Source organism: Heterodontus francisci, chromosome 20 (genome assembly GCF_036365525.1).
Source record: "Heterodontus francisci isolate sHetFra1 chromosome 20, sHetFra1.hap1, whole genome shotgun sequence".
In the NCBI taxonomy this organism is placed as follows: domain Eukaryota; kingdom Metazoa; phylum Chordata; class Chondrichthyes; order Heterodontiformes; family Heterodontidae; genus Heterodontus; species Heterodontus francisci.
The window spans coordinates 85,602,546-85,626,061 of record NC_090390.1 but is presented as its reverse complement, the minus strand read 5'-3'; the positions used below and the strand labels follow the sequence as shown (position 1 = coordinate 85,626,061).

Here is a 23,516-nt window from a genome sequence, read left to right as displayed (position 1 = left end):
TCTTTTCTCCATTCTGATTCTTCTCTTAGGTTTCCATCTCCCTGCCAAGCCAGTTTAAACCCTTCCAAACAGCACTAGCAAAGCCCCCTGCAAGGATATTGGTTCTGGTCCTGTTGAGGTGCAACCCCTCTGGCTTGCACAGGTCCTATTTCCCCCAGAAGTGGTCCCAATGTCTCAGGAATCTAAAGCCCTCTCTCCTGCAGCATCTCTCCAGCTCTATCTTCCTATTTCTGTATTTACTAGAATGTGGCACTGGGACTAATCCGGAGATTTTCAATCTCTTCTCTAGCTCCTTAAACTTATCCTGCAGGACCTCATCCCCCTTTCTGCCTATGCAATTGGCGCCGATATGGACCATGACCGCTGACTGTTCACCCCCTCAGAATCCTGCAACCACTCCGTGACATCCTTAACCTGGCACTAGGGAGACAACATACCATCCTGGAGTCATGTCTGTGGCTGCAGAAATGTCTGTCTGTTCCCCTCACTATCAAATCCCCTACCACTACTGCTCTTCCACCCTTCATCCTTCCCGCACCCTCCTGCCGCCCAATGCAGCTGAGCCACCCGTGGTCCCGTAGACTTGGCACTGCCTGCATTTCCCAGAGGAACCATTACTGTCACCCATATTCAGAACTGAATACTAGTTGGAGAGTGAGACGCATGAGATCCTTGCCTTGCCTATCTGGTCCTCCTTGTCCTTCTCGTGATCTCCCATTCCTTCTCTGCACATTTTTAAGCTGCAGGGCAACAACCTCCAGAAACGTGCTATCCATGAAGCTCTCAGCCTCATGGATGTCCCATAGTGACTCCAGCTGCCACTCAAGCTCTGAATCCCGGAGCTCGAGCTGCTGAAGCTGGTGACACTTCCTGCACATGTGGTTGGCCAGGCCACGAGAAGTGTCCAGGATTTCCACATGGCATAGGATGTGAATTCCATGGGCTGAGGTTCCCTGCCATGCCTTTACTTTAACTAGAAACACTTACCAGCTATTCACTGATCGGCTCCTTCCCTGGTTGTGATGTCACTGTGGAGATGTTGCTTTTGTTGGCGGAGACTTCACTGGAGGCTCTCTCCCATCCTTTAACTCCTCAGTTCCAACTCTTAGTCCCCACCCAGGTCCCCACATAACAGTGCTTTAATAGTTCTTTAATAGTGCTTTAATAGTGCTTTAATTGTATTTTATTAGTGCTTTCACTCCAAGTCACATACCATCGTGACTTGGAAGTCTATTGCCCTTCCTTCACTGTCACTGGGTCAAAATCCTGGAACTCCCTCCCTAACAGCACTGTACCTAGACGAGATGGACTGCAGAGGTTTAAGAAGGCGGCTCACCACCATTTTCTCAAGGTCTTTTAGGGATGAGCAATAAATGCTGGCCTTGCCAGCGATGCTCACATCCCATGAATGAATTTTAAAAAATCTATGCAACAGACTCCCGAGGGAAAATGTGAAAGCAGACAATATTGATGCATTCAAGTGTAAAGTAGATAGTTTTCTTTCAGAAAATAACATTTTGGGAATCCAGTATCTGAGTAATTTGAGACATGAGATGTGGTGAGTGTGCTGTGCTTGGGAAGAACAGGTGATTTTGATCATATGGTTTTCAAAGCTGTCCACCACTGGGGGTTTTCCTCACCTAACGTCAGTGTCTGTTGGAGACTCATTGATAGAGATAGATTGCTGTTATTATTTAATAACTCCATTATCAATGAGACCACCAGAATGATAGACAGCAAACTCGATGAACCTTGGTCTTTCTTTTGTCCAACAATTCCTCTATTCCTATGGTTTAAGGAGGGGGAAATCAGCCAGAGCTCCCAAACCTGATCATTTTCCAGTGACCCCTGCTGATATAAACATGTGTATGGAGACTGGGTTAGGACAGGATTGGACTCCCCATACCTCATATTCTGTCAACAGTCCAGACTCACACTTGAAGAGTGGAAACATGGGGGAGCTACTGGAGACTCCCTGAACTATTCCCTTTGTCGAGTCAGTGCCATGAAGAGGGGAAAAACAGGCCAAAAATGGGGAGAGAAATTCCCTCTCATGGGCCAGAAATTGAATGATTCCTGTGATGGGTTTTATTGACTGTGTTTGGTTTTTGGTTTAATAGGAAATGTTGAAAAAAAACATCTGGTATCTTCAGAGAAACACTTCACAGAACGAGGTACACCATTTGTTTGAAGCTATTTCTTTGTTGTTTTACTGATGTTACTTCTTACTCCAGCTACTGTTCTCCTCTACACTTTACCCGCCAGCCCACAGCTGTCAAGGTTGAGTAAATGCATCGTTTGAGATGTTCAGCTAGGAGCCTGACGACTAGCTGAGTTACCAAGCTGCATCATCACATGGGTGAACAGGGCCTCATTCGAAAATGTCTTGTGATTACGATATTGTTAAATTACATGATCACAAAATGTTTAAAGGACACCGTTCAGCCCACCTTAATTCATCAATTCAGACAGTCCCTATTGCCTGTGTTAAATGATTCCAGGATATATCCTTCCACATATTGATCAATTTTTATATAAAGGGGAATTTCTTGATAAAAATCCCAAATTTTCCTCTTTTGCCTCATCCCTTTCTTGCAATGTGTATATATATATATATATATATAAATATACACAACTCTATGAGGTCACCTCGCAAACAACTGTTTTCAAGACTACTAAGCAGAATTTTCTGTAGAATTTCCTCATGACTCAGATCTAGACAATGGGAATCAGCCTTTTGGCTCTTCTCTATACTGCCTCCAATGCTAGAATGTCCCCCTCCTCCATCCACTGTTGCTTCAGTCAGCAGAGCTGGACAGACTATTCAAGGAGTGGTCTAACCAGAGTATTAAATAATTGGAATTCACTTCCTTATTTCCATTGATGCAGATACTCTGAGGCATTGAGATTACTCAGTTATTGTTGAAACGTTAGAAAACTTCAAAAGTATTTCATTGGCTGTAAAGTGATTTGAGTTGACTGGTGGTTGTGAAAGCTGCTATATAAATGTGAGTCTTTTTTAACAATCGAGTCCTGTCTTCAGGTAACTGCAAAGAATCCTGCAGAGTCTGTAATTTTAATAGAGAGCTTTCACGAACACAATGAGTGCTGGGATAGCCCTTCCTCGACAGCACTCTTTGTTTTTCCATTGTGTTCCATCCAAAGACATTCAGAGAGACTTACAGGGACACTGCGGCTATGGAATTGCCATCCTGAACGAGGGGAGGAGGCCAGGATTCACATGGGATAGTCCTGTTAACTGTTCCGGTGTCCGTTATTGTCTGATTATGCTCTGTGAAGTGCCTTGGAATGCAAATTGTTGTTGAGGATGTGTAGATTTTTTTAAGGGGAGCAAGGATAATCCAGGAAATTATAGGCCGGTGAGCCTTACATCAGTGGTAGGGAAATTATTAGAGAGGATTCTTCGGGACAGGTTTTACTCCCATTTGGAAACAAATGAGCTTATTAGCGAGTGGCAGCATGGTTTTGTGAAGGGGAGGTCGTGTCTCACTAATTTGATTGAGTTTTTTGAGGAAGTGACGAAGGGCAGTGGATGTTATCTATATGGACTTCAGTAAAGCCTTTGACAAGGTCCCTCATGGCAGACTGGTACAAACTGTGAAATCACACGGGATCAGAGGTGAGCTGGCAAGATGGATACAGAATTGGCTCGGTCATAGAAGACGGAGGGTAGCAGTGGAAGGGTGCTTTTCTGAATGGAGGGCTGTGACTAGTGGTGTTCCGCAGGAATCAGTGTTGGGACCTTTGCTGTTTGTAGTATATATAAATGATTTGGAGGAAAATGTAGCTGGTCTGATTAGAAAGTTTGCGGACGACACAAAGGTTGGTGGAGTTGCGGATAGTGATGAGGATTGTCAGGATACAGCAGGATATAGATCGGTTGGAGACTTGGGCGGAGAAATGGCAGATGGAGTTTAATCCGGACAGATGTGAGGTAATGCATTTTGGAAGATCTAATACAGGTGGGAAGTATACAATAAATGGCAGAACCCTTAGGAGTATTGACAGGCAGAGAGATCTGGGCGTACAGGTCAACATGTCACTGAAAGTGGCAACGCAGGTGGATAAGGTAGTCAAGAAGGCATACGGCATGCTTGCCTTCATCGGTCGAGGCATAGAGTATAAAAATTGGCAAGTCATGCTGCAGCTGTACAGAACTTTAGTTAGGCCACGCTTAGAATGTTGCGTGCAATTTTGGTCGCCACACTACCAGAAGGGCGTGGAGGCTTTGGAGAGGGTACAGAAGAGGTTTACCAGGATGTTGCCTGGTCTGGAGGGCATTAGCTATGAGGAGAGGTTAGATAAACTCGGATTGTTTTCACTGGAACGACGGAGGTGGAGGGGCAACATGATAGACGTTTACAAAGTTATGAGTGGCATGGACAGAGTGGATAGTCAGAAGCTTTTTCCAAGGGTGGAAGAGTCAATTATTAGGGGACATAGGTTTAAGGTGCGAGGGGCAAAGTTTAGAGGCGATGTGCGAGGCAAGTTTTTTACACAGAGGGTGGTGAGTGCCTAGAACTTGCTGCCGGGGGAGGTGGTGGAAGCAGGTACGATAATGACGTTTTAAGAGGCATCTTGACAAATACATGAATAGGATGGGAATAGACAGATACGGACCCCCGAAGTGCAGCAGGTTTTAGTTTAGACAGGCATCAGGATCAGCGCAGGCTTGGAGGGCCGAATGGCCTGTTCCTGTGCTGTACTGTTCTTTGTTCTTTGTTCTAAATATATTGTCCATATATATAGTTACAGACTATATATATATACACTTGGTGTCTGTTACACATGCTGTATTGTATATAGCCTCTGTTATATATAGTGACAGTTATATACAGTGACTGCATTAATGAATATACACTTTCTGTTATAAGAACAAATTACAAAGAACAGTACAGCACAGGAATAGGCCATTCGGCCCTCCAAGCCTGCACCGATCTTGATGCCTGACTAAACGAAAACCTTCTGCACTTCCGGGGACCCTATCCGTCTATTCCCATCCTATTAATGTATTTGTCAAGATGCCTCTTAAACGTCGCTATCGTACCTGCTTCCACCACCTCCCCCGGCAGCAAGTTCCTGGCACTCACCACCCTCTGTGTAAAGAATTTGCCTCGCACATCCCCTCTAAACTTTGCCCCTCTCACCTTAAACCTATGTCCCCTAGTGACTGACTCTTCCACCCTGGGAAAAAGCTTCTGACTATCCACTCTGTCCATGCCGCTCATAACTTTGTAAACCTCTATCATGTCACCCCACCACCTCCGTCATTCCAGTGAAAACAATCCGGGTTTATCCAACCTCTCCTCATAGCTAATGCCCTCCAGACCAGGCAACATCCTGGTAAACCTCTTCTGTACCCTCTCCAAAGCCTCCACGCCCTTCTGGTAGTGTGGCGACCAGAATTGCACGCAATATTCTAAGTGTGGCCTAACTAAAGTTCCGTACAGCTGCAGCATGACTTGCCAATTTTTATACTCTATGCCCCGACCGATGAAGGCAAGCATGCCGTATGCCTTCTTGACTACCTTATTCCCCTGCGTTGCCACTTTCAGTGACCTGTGGACCTGTACGCCCAGATCTCTCTGCCTGTCAATACTCCTGAGGGTTCTGCCATTTACTGTATACTTCCCACCTGCATTAGACCTTCCAAAATGCATTACCTCACATTTGTCCGGATTAAACTCCATCTGCCATTTCTCCGCCCAAGTCTCCAACCGATCTATATCCTGCTGTATCCTCTGACAATCCTCATCACTGTCCGCAACTCCACCAACCTTTGTGTCGTCCACAAACTTACTAATCAGACCAGCTACATCTTCCTCCAAATCATTTATATATACTACAAACAGCAAAGGTCCCAGCACTGATCCCTACAGAACACCACTAGTCACATCCCTCCATTCAGAAAAGCACCCTTCCACTGCTACCCTCTGTCTTCTATGACCGAGCCAGTTCTGTATCCATCTTGCCAGCTCACCTCTGATCCCGTGTGACTTCAGCTTTTGTACCAGTCTGCCATGTCAAAGGCTTTACTGAAGTCCATATAGATAACATCCACTGCCCTACCTTCATCAATCATCTTCGTCACTTCCTCAAAAAACTCAATCAAATTAGTGAGACACGTCCTCCCCTTCACAAAACCATGCTGCCTCTTGCTAATAAGGCCATTTGTTTCCAAATGGGAGTAAATCTTGTCCCGAAGAATCCTCTCTAATAATTTCCCTACCACTGACGTAAGGCTCACCGGCCTATAATTTCCTGGATTATCCTTGCTACCCTTCTTAAACAAAGGAACAACATTGGCTATTCTCCAGACCTCTGGGACCTCACCTGTAGCCAATGAGGATGCAAAGATTTCTGTCAAGGCCCCAGCAATTTCTTCCCTGCCTCTCTCAGTATTCAGGGGTAGATCCCATCAGGCCCTGGGGACTTATCTACCTTAATGCTTTGCAAGACGCCCAACACCTCCTCCTTTTTGATGAGATGACTGAGACTATCTACACTCCCTTCCCTAGGCTCATCATCCACCAATATATACACTGATTGTGCTACATACATCGACTGTTTTACATACGCTGACTGTGGTTTAACATGTTCTTCTAGGTAATCATAAACACGACTTTATCAAAGGTAGATTCCGCACAGACTGTGCTGCACACTGAAGCTTCAGACATTATTAAAAATGTGAGTATCACACAAGGATTTGTGTTGGATTCCAGAAAAAGCCATTAATTATATGTGGCTATTGAGCGCAAATTAATTTTGTGTTTGAAATGTTTGTGAATGTATGGTGCAGCTCAAAGCACAATTTGTGGAGTGGCCTGACACAGGATTACAGTTCATCTTCCCGCACGAGCTCAGATATTAAGTTAGACATCTGGGCAACAAAGTAGGTGAAATGGTGAACAGGAAATGTCTATGTGGCTGGATTAAAACCCACAGGTGAAAGTGCACTGTCTGACCCACTGCACCATCCAACATCCCTCCATCACAGAGAAAGTTCTTCATGCCCTTTATCTGGGTTGCATTTGAACCTCGGCCCTAGAGGTGAAAGGGCAGTGTTTGACCCAATAGAGAATGTGAACATTTGACCACTGTATGAGATCAGGATTCTCAGATCCCAGATGGGACTGAACAGCATCAGCCCCCGATAGAAGAGTCTGAATATCGAGACGAAATCTTCAAACCATCCATCCATTTTCCTGAAATTTACTGGGCCTTTAAAACATGTTGCAGCACCTGAACTGATAGAGTTTGCAGAGTTCAGATTTCACAACAGCACATCTGTGCAAGGCAGTGAATGTCAAAGTAGGGGAATGATGATCTGGACTGTTATTTAAGTGGTATTTGATAAGTGGTGGTGCTAACGCATTATGCATGTTTAGGGGCCCAGAAGACTAGGCGGCCTTCAGAAAGCAGAGGGACATGGTGCTGCACGTTTTCATCCTCGTGTTAATTAAAACATGTTTCTTTGCAACTCCATGGCCGGAATCTTGTTCTGACACTGCCTGGGAGGGTGGTAGAGGCGGGTTGCCTCACATCCTTTAAAAACTACCTGGATGAACACTTGGCACGTCATAACATTTAAGGCTATGGGCCAAGTGCTGGCAAATGGGATTAGGTAGACAGGTCAGGTGTCTTTAATGCATCGGTGCAGACTCGATGGGCCGAAGGCCCTCTTCTGCACTGTATTATTCTGTGATTCTGTGAGGTTGGTGGCGGGTGAAGGAAGCGGTGCCTGGCCTGCGCCAGTTGCATGTTGGTGAGCCACCGCAATCTTCAGCACGGCAGCTCATTTGAATGTACAGGGTGGCCCATCCGTCACTGGCAATAGCGTCAGTTGCCTGTGCACAGGTACTGACGCCATTTTTAAAGGGCTAGCAGCCCTTCCAGGATTTTTAAAGAAATCACTAAACATTTTTATAAACAATTAAAATCGTTCTTTTTGGACCTCTTCCCCCCTCCCCCCTCCAATACCCACAATATTTGATACTTTCCCTCTCTACCCCAAAGCACTTACACTTTCCAACAGACTTTCCCCCCCTCAAATTGCAAAGACTATCAACTTTACCCCTTCCCACCATCCCCTCCACCTTTATCGCTGCTCCCCACCATCCCGCACAGGAAAAATGACCAGCTCACCCTCCCAACCAGTGTGGCGTCTTGATTCCCCGGATGGGGATCGGAAGGCATGGAAGTGCCGGCCAGCAGCATGAAGATCGCACTGGGACCGGAGGCGGTGGCGGGCTTTCAAAGAAGCCGGGTTTTTAAATTTATTTAAATATGTAAATGCCGTGCCCGTCGCCAAGCGGTGGAGGTGCCGCCACGAGGCCTCTCCGTCTCCGTGAAGATAGGGCCGGGCCCTCACAGCATTGGGAACGGGGGCTTCCATCGGAATGATCTTCATGCGCCCCCTCCCCCCAGACCCCAATGCCTAGGGGGCACTAAATTCAGCCCCATATTTCTAAGAGGAAACAACTGTGATCTGTTACCAAGTCAGGATGCTGTGTGGCTTGGAGGGGAACTTGCAGGTGGTGGTGTTCCCATGCATCTGCTGCCCTTGTCCTTCTAGGTAGTAGAGGTTGTGGGTTTGGAAGATGCTGTTGAAAGAGCCTTGGTGAGTTGCTGCAGTGCATCTTGTAGATGATACACACTGCTACCACTGTGCGTCAGTGGTGGAGGGAGTGAATGTTGAAGGTGGTGGATTGTGTGCCAATCAAGCAGGCTGCTTTGTCCTGGATGGTGTCGAGCTTCTTGAGTGTTGTTGGAGCTGCAGCCATCCAGGCAAGTGGAGAGTATTCCATCACACTCCTGACTTGTGCCTTGTAGATGGTGGACAGTCTTTGGGGAGTCAGGAGGTGAGTTACTCGCCCAGGATTCCCAGCCTCTGACCTGCTCTTGTAGCCACGGTATTTATATGGCTGGACCAGTTTAGTTTCTGGTCAATGGTAACTCCCATGATGTTGATTGTGGGGGCTCTGGAATGCTCCCCCTATTAAATGTCAAGGGGAGATGGTTAGACTCTGTTATAAAATCACAACTTGTAGCTGGTGGAGAGTCTTTAGGGAGTCTGCAGGTGAGCTCAGACATTGAGGTCATTGATCCCGGTGCACAGCATTGCACCCCATGAGCAAGTATACACACAAATTCCAACATGGTGCTAAAAAACCAGGAGTGACAGAGATGAAAATCTACCCTATTTAGTATTAGCACGAATCTGAGCTGGTCATCTTCCACTTCCCTGGGCCAGAGACACTGAGGCCAGTTGAGGCCCTGGCTCAGATGTGCAAACTCCACATAGATTGCGAGTGGACTCCTGGTCAGTGTGGCTCAGCTCACCCTCCTCCATTGGATGTGGGAACTTGCAGCTCCACCTGACGTGCTGAGTACCACGCTGAGCAGAGCATTGACCTACTATTCTGTACACCAATTAATGAATCCTGCACAACTGCAGATACCCAAACTGACCTGCAGATCGTGCTCTCCTTTGTACCACAGAGGTTTTGAGACAATCCCAGTTCCTGTCCCCTAAGTACTAACCACCTCCTGAGCCTGAATTGCTGGTGAATTAATCTCTTTTCATGTATAAGCTAAAATACTCTTTTTTTAACCAAAATAAATACGAAACTACCATACTTTTCATCTATACAGGAATCCAAGATTTTTCTGGATTGTCAGCTGGATTATTTCAGTCACTATGTGAACTGGACCAAGATAATGGTAAGGCTAACACTATCAACAAAGCAATCTTCGAGGTCAGGGAAACAGCGTACACCTGCACTGTGTGGCTGAGCAGAACTTCGAACCCAGCAGGAGACAGTAGAAACCTAGGAGTAAGAAACAGAGTGCAGATACTTGTGAGTGAATTAAAGTGTGAGATGAATGACATAGAAAGTGATAGATCTCTGGGAGTGAGTTACACAGAGTGATGGTGTTGTACATTTATTTGGTATGCTGCCTCTTTAGTTAATCTAGTTTAGAAAGATTCTGTAGTCTGGAGTAATTAGAACATTATTCTTTATTACATTATTACAATGTACAGCTTCACACCAGTCTGTGTAACACTTATAAAGCTATGCTGCATCTATCTTGAAGTCTCTCTCTCATGTGATCTCTTACATCATCGTCGTAAGAGGTATTCTTTACTCACTGTGTTTGGAGATCTTCCACAGCCTCTTCTCGAGTTCTGCAGTTTTGGTGCTTTTTTCAGGTCAACCCTCTTCAAAATGTCTTCAAATTCTTCTTCTGGGTATAGCATGGTAAGAGCTACTGTTGTTCTCAACCTCACCGCTGATCACCATATTGTATGTTTGTTTGGTATGCTGTCACCATAATTAGTCTAGCTTAGAGAGATTCTTTAGTCTGGAGTAATTAGAACATTAACCTTTATTACATTATAACTATGAACAGCTTCACACCAGTCTGTGTGACTCCTCTAAAACCATGCTGCATCTATCTTGAAGTCTCTCACACATGTGATCTCTTACATCATCATGGTAGGAGGTATTCTTTATAGGCTCTCAACTTTAACCCCTTCAGACCCTTATACTACAGTGGATGTCTGGGAGCAGTTATCTGGAGTGATGGGTGTCTGGGAGTGAGTTACACAGAGTGATGGGTGTCTGGGAGTGAGTTACACAGAGTGATGGGTGTCTGGGAGTGAGTTACACAGAGTGATGGGTGCCTGGGAGTGAGTTACACAGAGTGACGGGTGCCTGGGAGTGAGTTACACAGAATGATGGGTGCCTGGGAGTGAGTTACACAGAATGATGAGTGCCTGGGAGTGAGTTACACAGAGTGATGGGTGTCTGGGAGTGAGTTACACAGAGTGATGAGTGCCTGGGAGTGAGTTACACAGAATGATGAGTGCCTGGGAGTGAGTTACACAGAGTGATGGGTGCCTGGGAGTGAGTTACACAGAGTGATGGGTGTCTGGGAGTGAGTTACACAGATATTGTTGAAATCCTTTGCATTGCTGGTTTTAATTGTGGAGCATTGTTTATTGAGGATGATGCAGACTCAGTCATATTCTTGCTTCTTCAGTGAAAGATTTCTTTTTCCAGATTATGGAGAATGTGGCTCGGTGCAGACCTGTAGTGGATGTCCTGGATTCTACTGCAACCATTGCTTGCTCTTACATTTTGGACTCTTTGGTAAGGAATATAAAAGTGGCATGAGAAAGGGTGTGTTGGTGAAGGGGAGGGGCAAGAGAAGGGGACCAGCAGAATAGGGAGAAGGGGCAAGGTAAGGGGGAGAGGTTGTATTGATTGGTCAAGTTTCCTCTAAACTAATTTTAGTAGGAACTTGGATTAAATCTCAGGCAATGGGGTGAAAATACCCTTTATCTGGTACATTTCAAATAATGTGCTGTACCTGTCCTGGGAGTGTTTGATGGGACAGTGTAGAGGGAGCTTTACTCTGTATCTAACCCCGTGCTGTACCTGCCCTGGAAGTGTTTGTTGGGACAGTGTAGAGGAAGCTTTACTCTGTATCTAACCCCGTGCTGTACCTGCCCTGGAAGTGTTTGATGGGACAGTGTAGAGGAAGCTTTACTCTGTATCTAACCCATTTTTTTTCTTTTTACTTTTTTTTAATAAGGTGGCCTTTATACCCCAGGCCCCCTTTATATACATTTGAAAATAACTTTATTAAAAACAGATAAATAAAACAAAAACTCAAATTAAAAAACCATTGTCTGCATCGATGATGCACTCCAGCCCTAGTGAAGCCCACCAGTCATGTAAGTGTATCTAACCCATGCTGTACCTGTCCTGGGCGTGTTTGACAGTGCAGAGGTTGGGGAAAATGGTGGGGGAGAGGGTAAGGATTTGGTCGGGGTGTGGTGTGAAGGTCGGGGTGTGGTGTGAAGGTCAGGGCCAGGTTCGACTCTAGGCAGCACTGAGTGAAGATGTGTCAACCTCCTTCTATTAGGTGGCAATGGGCACTTCGCTTATTTTGCTCACCCACTGTCAGCATCAAACAACACCCCCACCCCCAACCCCGATCAAATACCCCAAAAAAAGGAACAAAAAAAGGGAATGTTCACAGGAGCTCTGTCCATAGTAGAATTGATAATTGAAGAGTAACAATACCTATCTGTCTTTCACAGAACACTTTCTGGTTTAGCCTGGGCTGGAGCACAATATTCCTGATTCCAAGCATCATATTTGCGGTGAAGCTGGCCAAATTCTATCGACGCATGACAACTTCAGATGTGTACGAGTAAGTACAGCTGGACCAGCAGGGACGATGGTGGTATAGAGCGAATATCACTGAGCTAGAAATCTAAAGGCCCAGGCTAATAGCTTCAAATCCCACCACGGCAGCTAATTCAATTAATGAATAAAAATCTGATATTGAAAGCTAGTCTGAGTAATGATGCCATGAAACTATCATCGATTGTTGTAACAAACAATCTGGTTCACAAATGTCCTTACCTGCTCTGGCCCCCATGTGACTCCAGACCCATAGCAATGTGGTTGACTCCTAACTGCCCTCTGAAATGGCCTCACAAGACACTCACTTCAAGGGCAATTAGGGATGGGTAACAAATATTAGCCTTGCCAGTGACGTCCACAACCCATGCCATAGTAATTTTTTTAAAAAGAACTTGCATTTAAACAGAGCCTTTCCCATGTCCTATAGCCCGTGAAGTACTTTTGAAGGGTTGTAGTAAGAACATAGAAATAGAAACTGGAGTAGGCCATTGCCCCCGCGAGTTCCACTATTCAATACCATCATGGCCGAACATCCACCTCAGCTTCATTTCCCCACCAGATCCCTACATCCCTTGATTCCCTTTGCGGCCAAAAACCTATTGATCTCAGTCCTGAATATACTCAATGACTGAGCGTTCACAGCTCTCTGGGGTACAGAATTCCAAAGATTCACAACCCTCGGAGTGGAGAAAATTCCTCCTCATCTCAGTCTGAAATGGCCAAATCCTAATCCTGAGACTATGGGCGGAAGGCTGGATCTGGAGCAAACTTGCAGATTAGGGCAGCAGCTCGGGCGATCTTGCTGGAGGCAGGTGAACAATGTAAGTGACTACCCACCCAGCAGCGGCAGGTAGTCAATAATTACTAATTAGGAGCTAATGAGGGGATAGGGAGGACTCCGCCAGGATCTTCCCGGCATTGGAGTCATAGAGTCACAGAGTGATATAGCACAGAAACAGGCCTTTCGGCCTATTATGTCTGTGCCAACCATCAAGCACCTATCTATTCTAATCCCAGTTTCCAGCACTTGGCCTGTAGCCTTGTATGCTATGCCGTTTCAAGTGCTCATCTAAATACTTCTTAAATGTTGTGAGGGTTTCTGCCTCTACCCCTACTTCAGGCAGCGTGTTCCAGATTCCAACCACCCTCTGGGTGAAAATGTTTTCCCTCAAATCCCCTCTAAACCTCCTGCCCCTTACCTTAAATCGATGCCCCCGGTTATTGACCCCTCCACGAAGGGAAAAAGTTTCCTCCTATCTACCCTATCAATGCCCATCATAATTTTGTACACCTCAAACAGGTCCCCCTCAGCCTTCTGTGCTCTAAGGAAAACAACCTTAGCTTATCCAGTCTCTCTTCATAGCTGAAATGCTCCAGTCCAGGCAACATCCTGGTGAATCTCCTCTGCACCCTCTCCAGTGCAATCACATCCTTCTTACAGTGTGGTGCCCAGAACTGTACACAGTACTCCAGCTGTGGCCTAACTAGCGTTTTATACAGCTCCATCATAACCTCCCTGCTCTTATATTCTGTGCCTCGGCTAATAAAGGCAAGTATCCCATATGCCTTCCTAACCACCATATCTACCTGTGCTGCTGCCTTCAGGGATCTATGGACAAGTACACCAAGGTCCCTCTGACCCTCTGTACTTCCTAGGGTCCTACCACCCATTGTTTATTCCCTTGCCTTGTTAGTCCTCCCAAATTGCATCACCTCACACTTCTCAGGATTAAACTCCATTTGCCACTGTTCTGCCCATCTTACCAGCCCATCTATATCATCCTGTGATCTAAGGCTTCCCTACTATTTACGACACCATCAATTTTGTTGTCATCTGTGAACTTGCTGATCGGTGAGCCTGACGTCAGTGGTAGGGAAGCTGCTGGAGAAGATACTGAGGGATAGGATCTATTCCCATTTGGAAGAAAATGGGCTTATCAGTGATAGGCAACATGGTTTTGTGCAGAGAAGGTCATGTCTTACCAACTTAATAGAATTCTTTGAGGAAGTGACAAAGTTGATTGATGAGGGAAGGGCTGTCGATGTCATATACATGGACTTCAGTAAGGCGTTTGATAAGGTTCCCCATGGCAGGCTGATGGAGAAAGTGAAGGCGCATGGGGTCCAAGGTGTACTAGCTAGATGGATAAAGAACTGGCTGGGCAACAGGAGACAGAGAGTAGCAGTGGAAGGGAGTTTCTCAAAATGGAGACGTGTGACCAGTGGTGTTCCACAGGGATCCGTGCTGGGACCACTGTTGTTTGTGATATACATTAATGATTTGGAGGAAAGTATAGGTGGACTGATTAGCAAGTTTGCAGACGACACTAAGATTGGTGGAGTAGCAGATAGTGAAGGGGACTGTCAGAGAATACAGCAGAATATAGATAGATTGGAGAGTTGGGCAGAGAAATGGCAGATGGAGTTCAATCAGGGCAAATGTGAGGTGATGCATTTTGGAAGATCCAATTCAAGAGTGAACTATACAGTAAATGGAAAAGTCCTGGGGAAAATTGATGTCCAGAGAGATTTGGGTGTTCAGGTCCACTGTTCCCTGAAGGTGGCAACGCAGGTAAATAGAGTGGTCAAGAAGGCATACGGCATGCTTTCCTTCATCGGACGGGGTATTGAGTACAAGAGTTGGCAGGTCATGTTACAGTTGTATAGGACTTTGGTTCGGCCACATTTGGAATACTGCGTACAGTTCTGGTCGCCACATTACCAAAAGGATGTGGATGCTTTGGAGAGGGTGCAGAGGAGGTTCACCAGGATGTTGCCTGGTATGGAGGGCGCTAGCTATGAAGAGAGGTTGAGTAGATTAGGATTATTTTCATTAGAAAGACGGAGGTTGAGGGGGGGACCTGATTGAGGTGTACAAAATAATGAGAGGTATAGACAGGGTGGATAGCAAGAGGCTTTTTCCCAGAGTGGGGGATTCAATTACTAGAGGACACGAGTTCAAAGTGAAAGGGGAAAAGTTTAGGGGGGATATGCATGGAACGTTCTTTACGCAGAAGGTGGTGGGCACCTGGAACGCGTTGCCAGCGGAGGTGGTAGATGCGGGCACAATGGCGTCTTTTAAGATGTATCTAGACAGATACATGAATGGGCAGGAAGAAAAGAGATACAGAACCTTAGAAAATAGGCGACATGTTTAGAGAGAGGATCTGGATCGGCGCAGGCTTGGAGGGCCGAAGGGCCTGTTCCTGTGCTGTAATTATCTTTGTTTTTTTATCCCTCCTTTAATCACGTCTAAATCATTAATGTACATTACAAACAGCAAGGGACCCAGCACTGACCCCTGTGGTACACCACTGGTCACAGGCTTCCAATTACAAAAACAACCCTCAACCATTACCCTCTATTTCCTGCCACTAAGTCAATTTTGGATCCAGTTTTCCAAATTGCCCTGGATCCCATGGGCTCTTACCTTCTTAACCAATCTCCCATGTGGGACCTTATCAAAAGCCTTACTAAAGTCCATGTAGACTACATCAACTGTTTTACCCTCATCTACGCATCTCGTCACCTCCTCAAAAAATTCAATCAAGTTTGTTAGACACAGTCTCCCCCTGAAAAAGCCATGCTGACTATCCCTGATTAAACCCTACCTCTCCAAGTGGAGATTAATCCTGTCCCTCAGAATTTTTTCCAATAATTTCCCTACCACTGATGTTAGACTCACCTGCCTGTAATTACCTGGTTTATCCCTGCTACCCTTCTTGAATAATGATACCACAGTCATTGTCCTCCAGTCCTCTGGCACCTCTCCTGTGGCCAGAGAGGATTTGAAAATTTGTGTCAGAGCCCCTGCTATCTCCTCCCTTACCTCACATAACAGCCAGGGATACATCTCATCTGGGCCTGGGGATTTATCCACTTATAAGCCCACTAAAACCACTAATACTTCCTCCCTTTCGATGCTAATTTGTTCGAGTATATCACATTCCCCCTCCCTGATCTCTACACTTACATTGTCCTTCTCCATAGTGAACACAGATGAAAAGTAATAATTTAAAACCTCACCCACGTCCTCTGGCTCGACACACTGATTGCCACTTTGGTCCCTAATGGACCCTACCTTTTTCCCTGGTTATCCTCTTGCCCTTAATATACTTTAAAAATGCCTAGGGATTTTCCTTTATCTTGCCCGTCAGTGTTTTCGCATGTCCCCTCTTTGCTCTCCTAATTACTTTTTTAAGTACTCCCCTACACTTTCTGTACTCCTCTAGTGCCTCTGCTGTTTTCAGCGCTCTGAATCTGCCATAAGCCTCCTTTTTTTTCCTTATTCAATCCACTATATCCCTTGACATCCAGGGTTCCCTGGACTTGTTGGTCCTACCTTTCACCTTTACGGGAACATTGCTGGCCCTGAACTCTTTTGAATGACTTCCACTGGTCTGATGTAAACTTTCCTCCAAGTAGTGACCTCCTGCTGAGTGCCGAGGCCTGATGGCTCCATGGAGGCAGCCTCCCAGCATCAGGCCGGAGGCTCCATGCCCCAATGATGGGGTCGGGGGCAGGAAAGGCTGCAGCTATGGCTGAAACGATTCCTCTGCAGGGGTTTACCCTCTGCTCTGTGGGGCATACGAGCTTCGGCTCTCATCAGTCTTGAATTTTGTGGACACTTCCAAGGTCTGTCCTCTCCTAGTGATGCTGCTGGCCCTCTGATTGGGCCTGCAGCATCAGAACCTGCCTGCTGTCCTTTATTGGAATGAGCTCCCAGAGATGGCCTCTTAATTGGCTGCCTGAGGGAGGATCTCCGAGGGCGGGCAGGACTCATAGACCATTGGGAACGGGACCCATATTTGTCCCCATTGGAAGAATATTTTCAAAGGCGATAAGGTTCTACCCTGAGCCCTAATTCTAGACTCGCCAGCCAGGGGGAACAGCCTCTCAGTGACTACCCTGCAATGTAGGGAATGTGCAAGCCAATTTGTTCACATTAAGCTTCCACAAACAGCAATGAAGAAAATGACCAGATCATCTGTTTTAATGATGTTGGGAGAGGGATAATTATTGGCCATTGGAGACAGGGAATAACTCCCCTACTCTTCTTTGGATCGCCTCCATTGGATCTTTAATGTCCCCCTGAGAGAGCAGACGGAGTTTTGGTTTAAGGTCTTTTCGGAAAGACAGCACCTCTGATAGTGCAGCACTGGGTTTTGTGGTTAAGTCTCTTATTTGGGACTTGAACCCACCACCTTTTACCTCACAGTTGAGAGTGCTACCCATTGAGCCACAGTTGACAAGACAAAAGGGTGCTGATGAGAATCCAAATTTATTTGTAACTCTTACTTTTTAAGGGGCTCCTCATTTGTTTCGGTGGCGAATGTGTGGCCCAGTGTGATACTGAGGCATTCACACCAGCGCAGGCTGGGTTGAATCCCTGGTTTGTGCTATGGTGGGAGTACTACAGTGTTGCTGTGATAATCAGCATTGTCCCTCCCGATCACCACCACCCAGTGAACCGTGCTGGAAAGTGTGGGTATTGGGGGAGTTGAGGCTCAGACGTGGTCACAATACTCACAGCTGCTGACTCTAGACCAACATATGAAGATTGGGCAACTTGGATGAGATACCCTTAAACAACAGTCATGCATCATGGCAGGAAGTCAAATGTTGAGGGGAGGAGGGGCCAAATGGCAAAAAAAACTGTTTCACAAGTTATTTGTCAATAGTGCCTTATAGCCAGATTTAACCTTTAGCTCCAAAAGATTTAGTTATTTACATCTTATACAAGTTAGTGTCAAACTATTGGATGAAGAAGCAAATCATGGTAACTGACAATTCGGATAAAAGAGCCGGAATCTTCCAGAACCATGATAGCAGCATGTAAAATGGCGTGAGATTAAATAACCTTTGAGAGAAACAGAGTGAAATGCAAATAATATCTTCCTGACCCCACCTGCTCCCTGAAATTGATGATCTTATTGCCTGGTGGTTGATAACTGTATCACTGTGTGTCATGTACACTCACTCACCTTTTCCTTCTTGTTTCAGGAACGGTAATCCTCAGTTTGAGATGTAAGTAGAACAGGTTATTGACTAAGATTACTTACCCCTGGTTGCCCTCAGGCTTTTTGGAGCATTATTGTAATGGATGGGATGGAACTTGGGGCACAACACAGGAACAGGAGGACTCCATTCAGCCCCTCAAGCTTGTTCCGCCATTCAGTCAGATCATGGCTGATCTGCACTTTAATTCCATTTACGCAACTTTGCTCCATATCCCTTGGCACCCTAACATAATGAAAATCTATTGATCTTAGTCTTGAAAGCTCCAGTTGACTCCCAGTCTTTTTGGGGGAAGAGAGTTCCGGATTTCCACGACCCCACTACTCTTTTTGTGTGAAAAAGTGTTCCTAATTTCACTCCTAAACAGCCTGGCTCTAATCTTCAGATTAATTTTACTCGCTCTTCAATCCATTTACGCCAGGTTGCTAACCCCTTTTGGATGCACTTGCAGTTAGTGGGGGTTGGGGGGGGCAAGGGTGGTTGGGTTAGCCTGTTCTTCTCTCTGCCCCCCCACCCTTTGCTTCTGAGGTAAGAGAGATGGGACTGGCGGGATGACGCTACTTGGTGGAATTCCCGCCAGTCCCGTCTCTCCTGGATCCCAACAGTGTACAAGAATGTGCAGAAAGTGGGCTTGCAGACTCCTAAATTGAAAGAAGTACAAGTAAATCACTGCGTCACCTGAAAGGAGTGTTTGGGGCCTTGGATAGTGAGGAGGAGGTAAAAGTGCAGGTATTACACCTCCTGCAATTGCATGGAAAGGTGCCATGGGAAGGGAACAGGGTGTTGGGAGTAATGGAGGAGTCGACCAGGATGTCACGGAGGGAATTATCCCTTCAGAATGCTGACAGGGGAGGGGAAGGGAAGATGCATTTGGTAGTGGCATCACGCTGGAGGTGGCAGAAATGGCGAAGGATGATCCTTTGGATGTGGAGGCTGGTGGGATGGAAAGTGAGAACAAGGGGAACCCTGTCGTCGTTCTGGAAGGGAAGGGGTGAGAGTAGAGGTGCAGGAAATGGACCGGACATGGTTGAGGGCCCTGTCAACCACAGTGGGGGGGAATCCTCGGTTGAGGAAAAAGGAAGACATATCAGAAGCGCTGTTGTGGAAGGTTGCATCATCAGAGCAGATGCATCGAAGACAGAGAAACTGGGAGAATGGAATGGAGTCCTTACAGGAGGCAGGGTGTGAAGAAGTGTAGTCGAGGTAGCTGTGGGAGTCGGTGGGCTTATAATGAATATTAGGAGACAGCCTATCCCCAGAGACAGAGAAGTCAAGGAAGGGAAGGGAGGTGTCGGAGATGGACCATGTGAAGGTGAGACAAGGGTGGAAATTGAAAGCAAAGTTGATAAAGTTTTCCAGTTCAGGGCTGGAGCAGGAAACGACACCGAAACAGTCATCAATGTACCGGAAAAACAGTTGCGGGAGGGGGCCTGAGTCGGATTGGAACAAAAAATGTTCGACATATCCCACAAAAAGACAGGCATAACTAGGACCCATGCGGGTACCCATAGCAACTCCTTTTACTTGATGGAAGTGAGTGGAGTTGAAGGAGAAGTTGTTCACTGTGAGAACAAGTTCAGCCAGGCGGAGGAGGATGGTGGTGGATGGGGACTGGTTGGGCCTCTGTTCAAGGAAGAAGCGGAGAACCCTCAAACCGTCCTGGTGGGGGATGGAGGTGTAGAGAGATTGGACGTCCATAGTGAAGAGGAGGCAGTTGGCGGCAGGAAACTGGAAATTGTCAAAATGACATAGGGCGTCAGAAGAGTCACGAATGTAGGTGGGAAGAGACTGGACCAGGGGAGAAAAGATAAGTTAAAATAGGAAGAAATAAGTTCAGTGGGGCAGGAACAGGCTGAAACGATTTGTCTGCTGGAACAGTCTTGTTTGTGGATTTTGGGAAGGAGGTAGAAGCAGGCTGTCCAGGGTTGCAGGACTATGAGGTTGGAAGCTGTAGAGGGAAGATCTCCAGAAGAGATGAGGTCAGTGACAGTCCTATGGACATAAGCTTGACGTTCGGTGGTGGAGTCATGGTCCAGGGGGAGGTAGGAAGAAGTGTGTGAGAGTTGGCACTGAGCCTCTGCAAGGTAGAGGTCGGTACGCTATACAACAACGGCACCACCCTTGTCTGCAGGTTTGATGACAATGTCGGGGTTAGACTTGAGAGAACGGAGTGCAGCAAGTTCAGAGGGAGACAGGTTAGAGTGAGTGAGGGGGGCAGAGAAATTGAGACGGCCGATGTCTCGCCGACAGTTTTCAACGAAAAGATCAAGAATGGGTAATTGGCCAGAGGGAGGGGTCCAGGCAGAGGGAGAATGCTGGAGGTGGGTGAATGGGTCTGCTGGTCAAGGGGAGGACTTCTGGTCAAAGAAGTGAGCCCGGAGGCAAAGGCGACGGAAGAAGTGCTCAACGTCATGCCCAGCGTGAAATTCATTGAGGTGGGGGCGTGAGGGGATAAAACTGAGACCGTTGCTGAGTACAGAACGTTCAGCATCAGAGAGGGGAAGGTCAGAGGGTACAGTGAATACATGGCAAGGGTCAGGTCAGAAGGGGTGGGGTCAGAGGGAAGTGAAGGGGAAGACAGATCTGGAGGGGCATTAGTCCCCATACAGTTTGCCTTTGTTCCATGACCTTCTGGTCAGTTATTCTCTGTGACCCTCTGTCCTATCAACACCTTTACTTTTGTTATCTCTTGCCCCACCCCTGCTTTATTTGCTTAAAACCGATCACATTTCTAGCCTTTGCCAGTTCTGATGAAAGGTACCCGAAACATTAACTCTGCTTCTCTCTCCACAGATGCTGCCAGACCTGCTGAGTAATTCCAGCATTTCTTGTTTTCATTAGCCATTTGGGGGTGCTATACTGGGAGGGTTACTGATATCCATGAAACTGTTTACCATATGAACACAACACCCTCTGAGCAGCAAAAGCAGACAATTGGGGAGAGGGGAGGGAAATAAATAAGTAACACTATTTCTGCTTTGATTTAGGAGACCCATGTATAAATAATTCAGCCTTTCTGAAGACAGATATCGGGATTGTATTGAGATACCGAAGATCACAGCTCTTACTGATCACTCTATGTAGACAATGAACCAATGCCATGAGTGGAACTTCCCCTTGATTTCAGTATTGAAGTGTGTTTGCCAAAGTTCAGTGAGTTGAAATTACAGCGTGTGTGATTTGAATTAGGTTTTGTACAAACATACAACACAGTCCTTGAACGTGTTGTCACCACCCAAATCCAGGTCATCTTTCCCAGAACTCCATGTTTGAATCCCTCAAATCAGGTTTCTGCCCTGCCACAGTACTGAAACAGCTCTTATCAAAGTCACAAATAACATTCTGTGATTGCAACAAATGTAAACTATCCCTCCTTGTCCTTCTTAACCTGTCTGCAGCCTTTGACACGGTCAACCACACCATCCTCCTCCAACACCTCTCAGTGGATGGGACTGCCCTCAGCTGATTCCATTCCTATTCAAACAGTTGTAGCTAGATCTCTTCCTGCACACACACCGTTACCTGTGGTGTCCCCCAAGGATCCATCCTTGACCCTCTCCTATTTCTCACTTACACGCTGTCAAGTTCCACGTGGCTCCCGGTCCAGCTGACGACACCCAGCTCTACCTCATCACCACCTCTCTCAAGCCCTCCACTGCTTCTGTGTTTGCTCAACTTCCAGTCCTGGATGAACAGAAATTTTCTCCAATTAAATAGTGAGAAGACCAAAGCCATTGTCTTCAGTTCCCAGATTGTTCACAACCTTGGCATCCTATTAGACCCTGAGGTGAGCTTCCAAACCCATATCCTTTCCCATCACCAGGAGCACCTAATTGTACCTCCGGAATATCAGGGGTCTCCACCATTTCCAGACTTGACTATTTGAATGTTCTCCTAGCCTGTTTCCCATCTTCCACCCTCCTTGAACTTGAGCTTATCCAAACATTTGCTGCTTGTATTGTAGCTCACACCAAGTACCATTCATCCATCACACCTGTGCTCACTGACCTACATTGGCTCCCTGTCAAGCAACGCCTTGGATTTAACATTTTCATCCTCATGTTCAAATCCCTCCATGGCCTCGCTCCTGCCTATCTCTGTAATCTCCTGCAGCCCCACAACTCTCCGAGAACTCTGCACACTTCCAACTCTCTCCTCATGCCATTCCCAATTTTAATCATTCTATCTTTGGCGGCCATGCCTTCAGCTGCCTGGATCCTAAGCTCTGGAATTCCCTTCCTAAACCCCTCTGCCTCTCTTTCTCCTCCTTTAAGACCCCTTTAAAACCTACCTCTTTGACCACACTCTTGGTCACATGACATATTGCCTTTTTTGACCTTGTGCCAATTATTTTTTTGCTAATGCTCCTGTGAAGGACCTCGGGACATTTTGCTATGTTAAATATGCTGTACAAATTACAAGCCATGCATATTATTTTAATTCTTTTAATCAATGGTCTGGGTGTCATCTGGTGCCAATGACACAAAATAACATCATAAAAATAAAATGGCAGTTTTTTATTACTATATCTGATGACTTCCTTTCTTTTTAAAAAAGAAATTAAATGCTTTTGTTATCTCTGCCAAATGGGGTTGGTGTGTGTCTTGCAAATGTTACGACCAGGTGAGAAAGGGGTCTAGGGTTCCCTCTCAGCCTTCACCTGGTCTTCCCGTAACAGGGTTTAATTTTTAAACACGCTGTTTTTAGCTCCCCCTTGGTGAATCCTTGTTCACCACTTTTCAAATATAAGGCAAAGAAACCAGCACAACAGGTTTTCTTAGATTTAAAGAGGAAAAGTTGAATTTATTAAACTTTAACTTAAACTCTAATTCGGTTGATGCCTACAGATACACGACGCACCCATGCTAGCATGTATACGTGATCTTCTTTGGCCCTCTTGTCTCAAGAGACAATGGATAAGTGCCTGGAGGTGGCCAGTGGTTTGTGGAGCAGCACCTGGAGTGGCTATAAAGGCCAATTCTAGAGTGACAGACTCTTCCATAGGTGCTGCAGATAAAATTGGTTGTCGGGGCTGTTTCACAGTTGGCTCTCTCCTTGCACGTCTCAATTCATTCCATCTTTGCTGCCTCCGGAGAATCCTTGGCATCAGGTGGCAGGACCGTATCTCCAAAGCAGAAGTCCTCAAGGTGGCCAACATCCCCAGCATATACACCCTACTGAGCCAGCGGCGCTTGTGATGGGCTTGATCATGTGAGCCGCATGGAAGATGGCAGGATCCCCAAGGACGCGTTGTAC

The 23,516-nt window shown here is 46.2% G+C and overlaps 1 protein-coding gene across 3 annotated transcripts in view; it reads left to right on the top strand.

The window, feature by feature from the left end:
- prom2 (prominin 2) overlaps positions 1-22,786 on the top strand; it is a 146,541-nt gene extending 123,755 nt beyond the window's left edge. For all 3 annotated transcript variants that reach the window (XM_068053172.1, XM_068053173.1, XM_068053171.1), the window contains exons 19-25: positions 2,121-2,174; positions 6,628-6,708; positions 9,676-9,744; positions 11,088-11,177; positions 12,134-12,246; positions 18,246-18,269; positions 21,248-22,786. In XM_068053172.1, the coding sequence (XP_067909273.1) occupies positions 2,121-2,174; positions 6,628-6,708; positions 9,676-9,744; positions 11,088-11,177; positions 12,134-12,246; positions 18,246-18,269; positions 21,248-21,266 (450 nt within the window). In that variant the 3' untranslated portion in view covers positions 21,267-22,786. The remainder of the gene's footprint in view (positions 1-2,120; positions 2,175-6,627; positions 6,709-9,675; positions 9,745-11,087; positions 11,178-12,133; positions 12,247-18,245; positions 18,270-21,247) is intronic.
- The last annotated feature ends 730 nt before the right edge of the window (positions 22,787-23,516 follow it).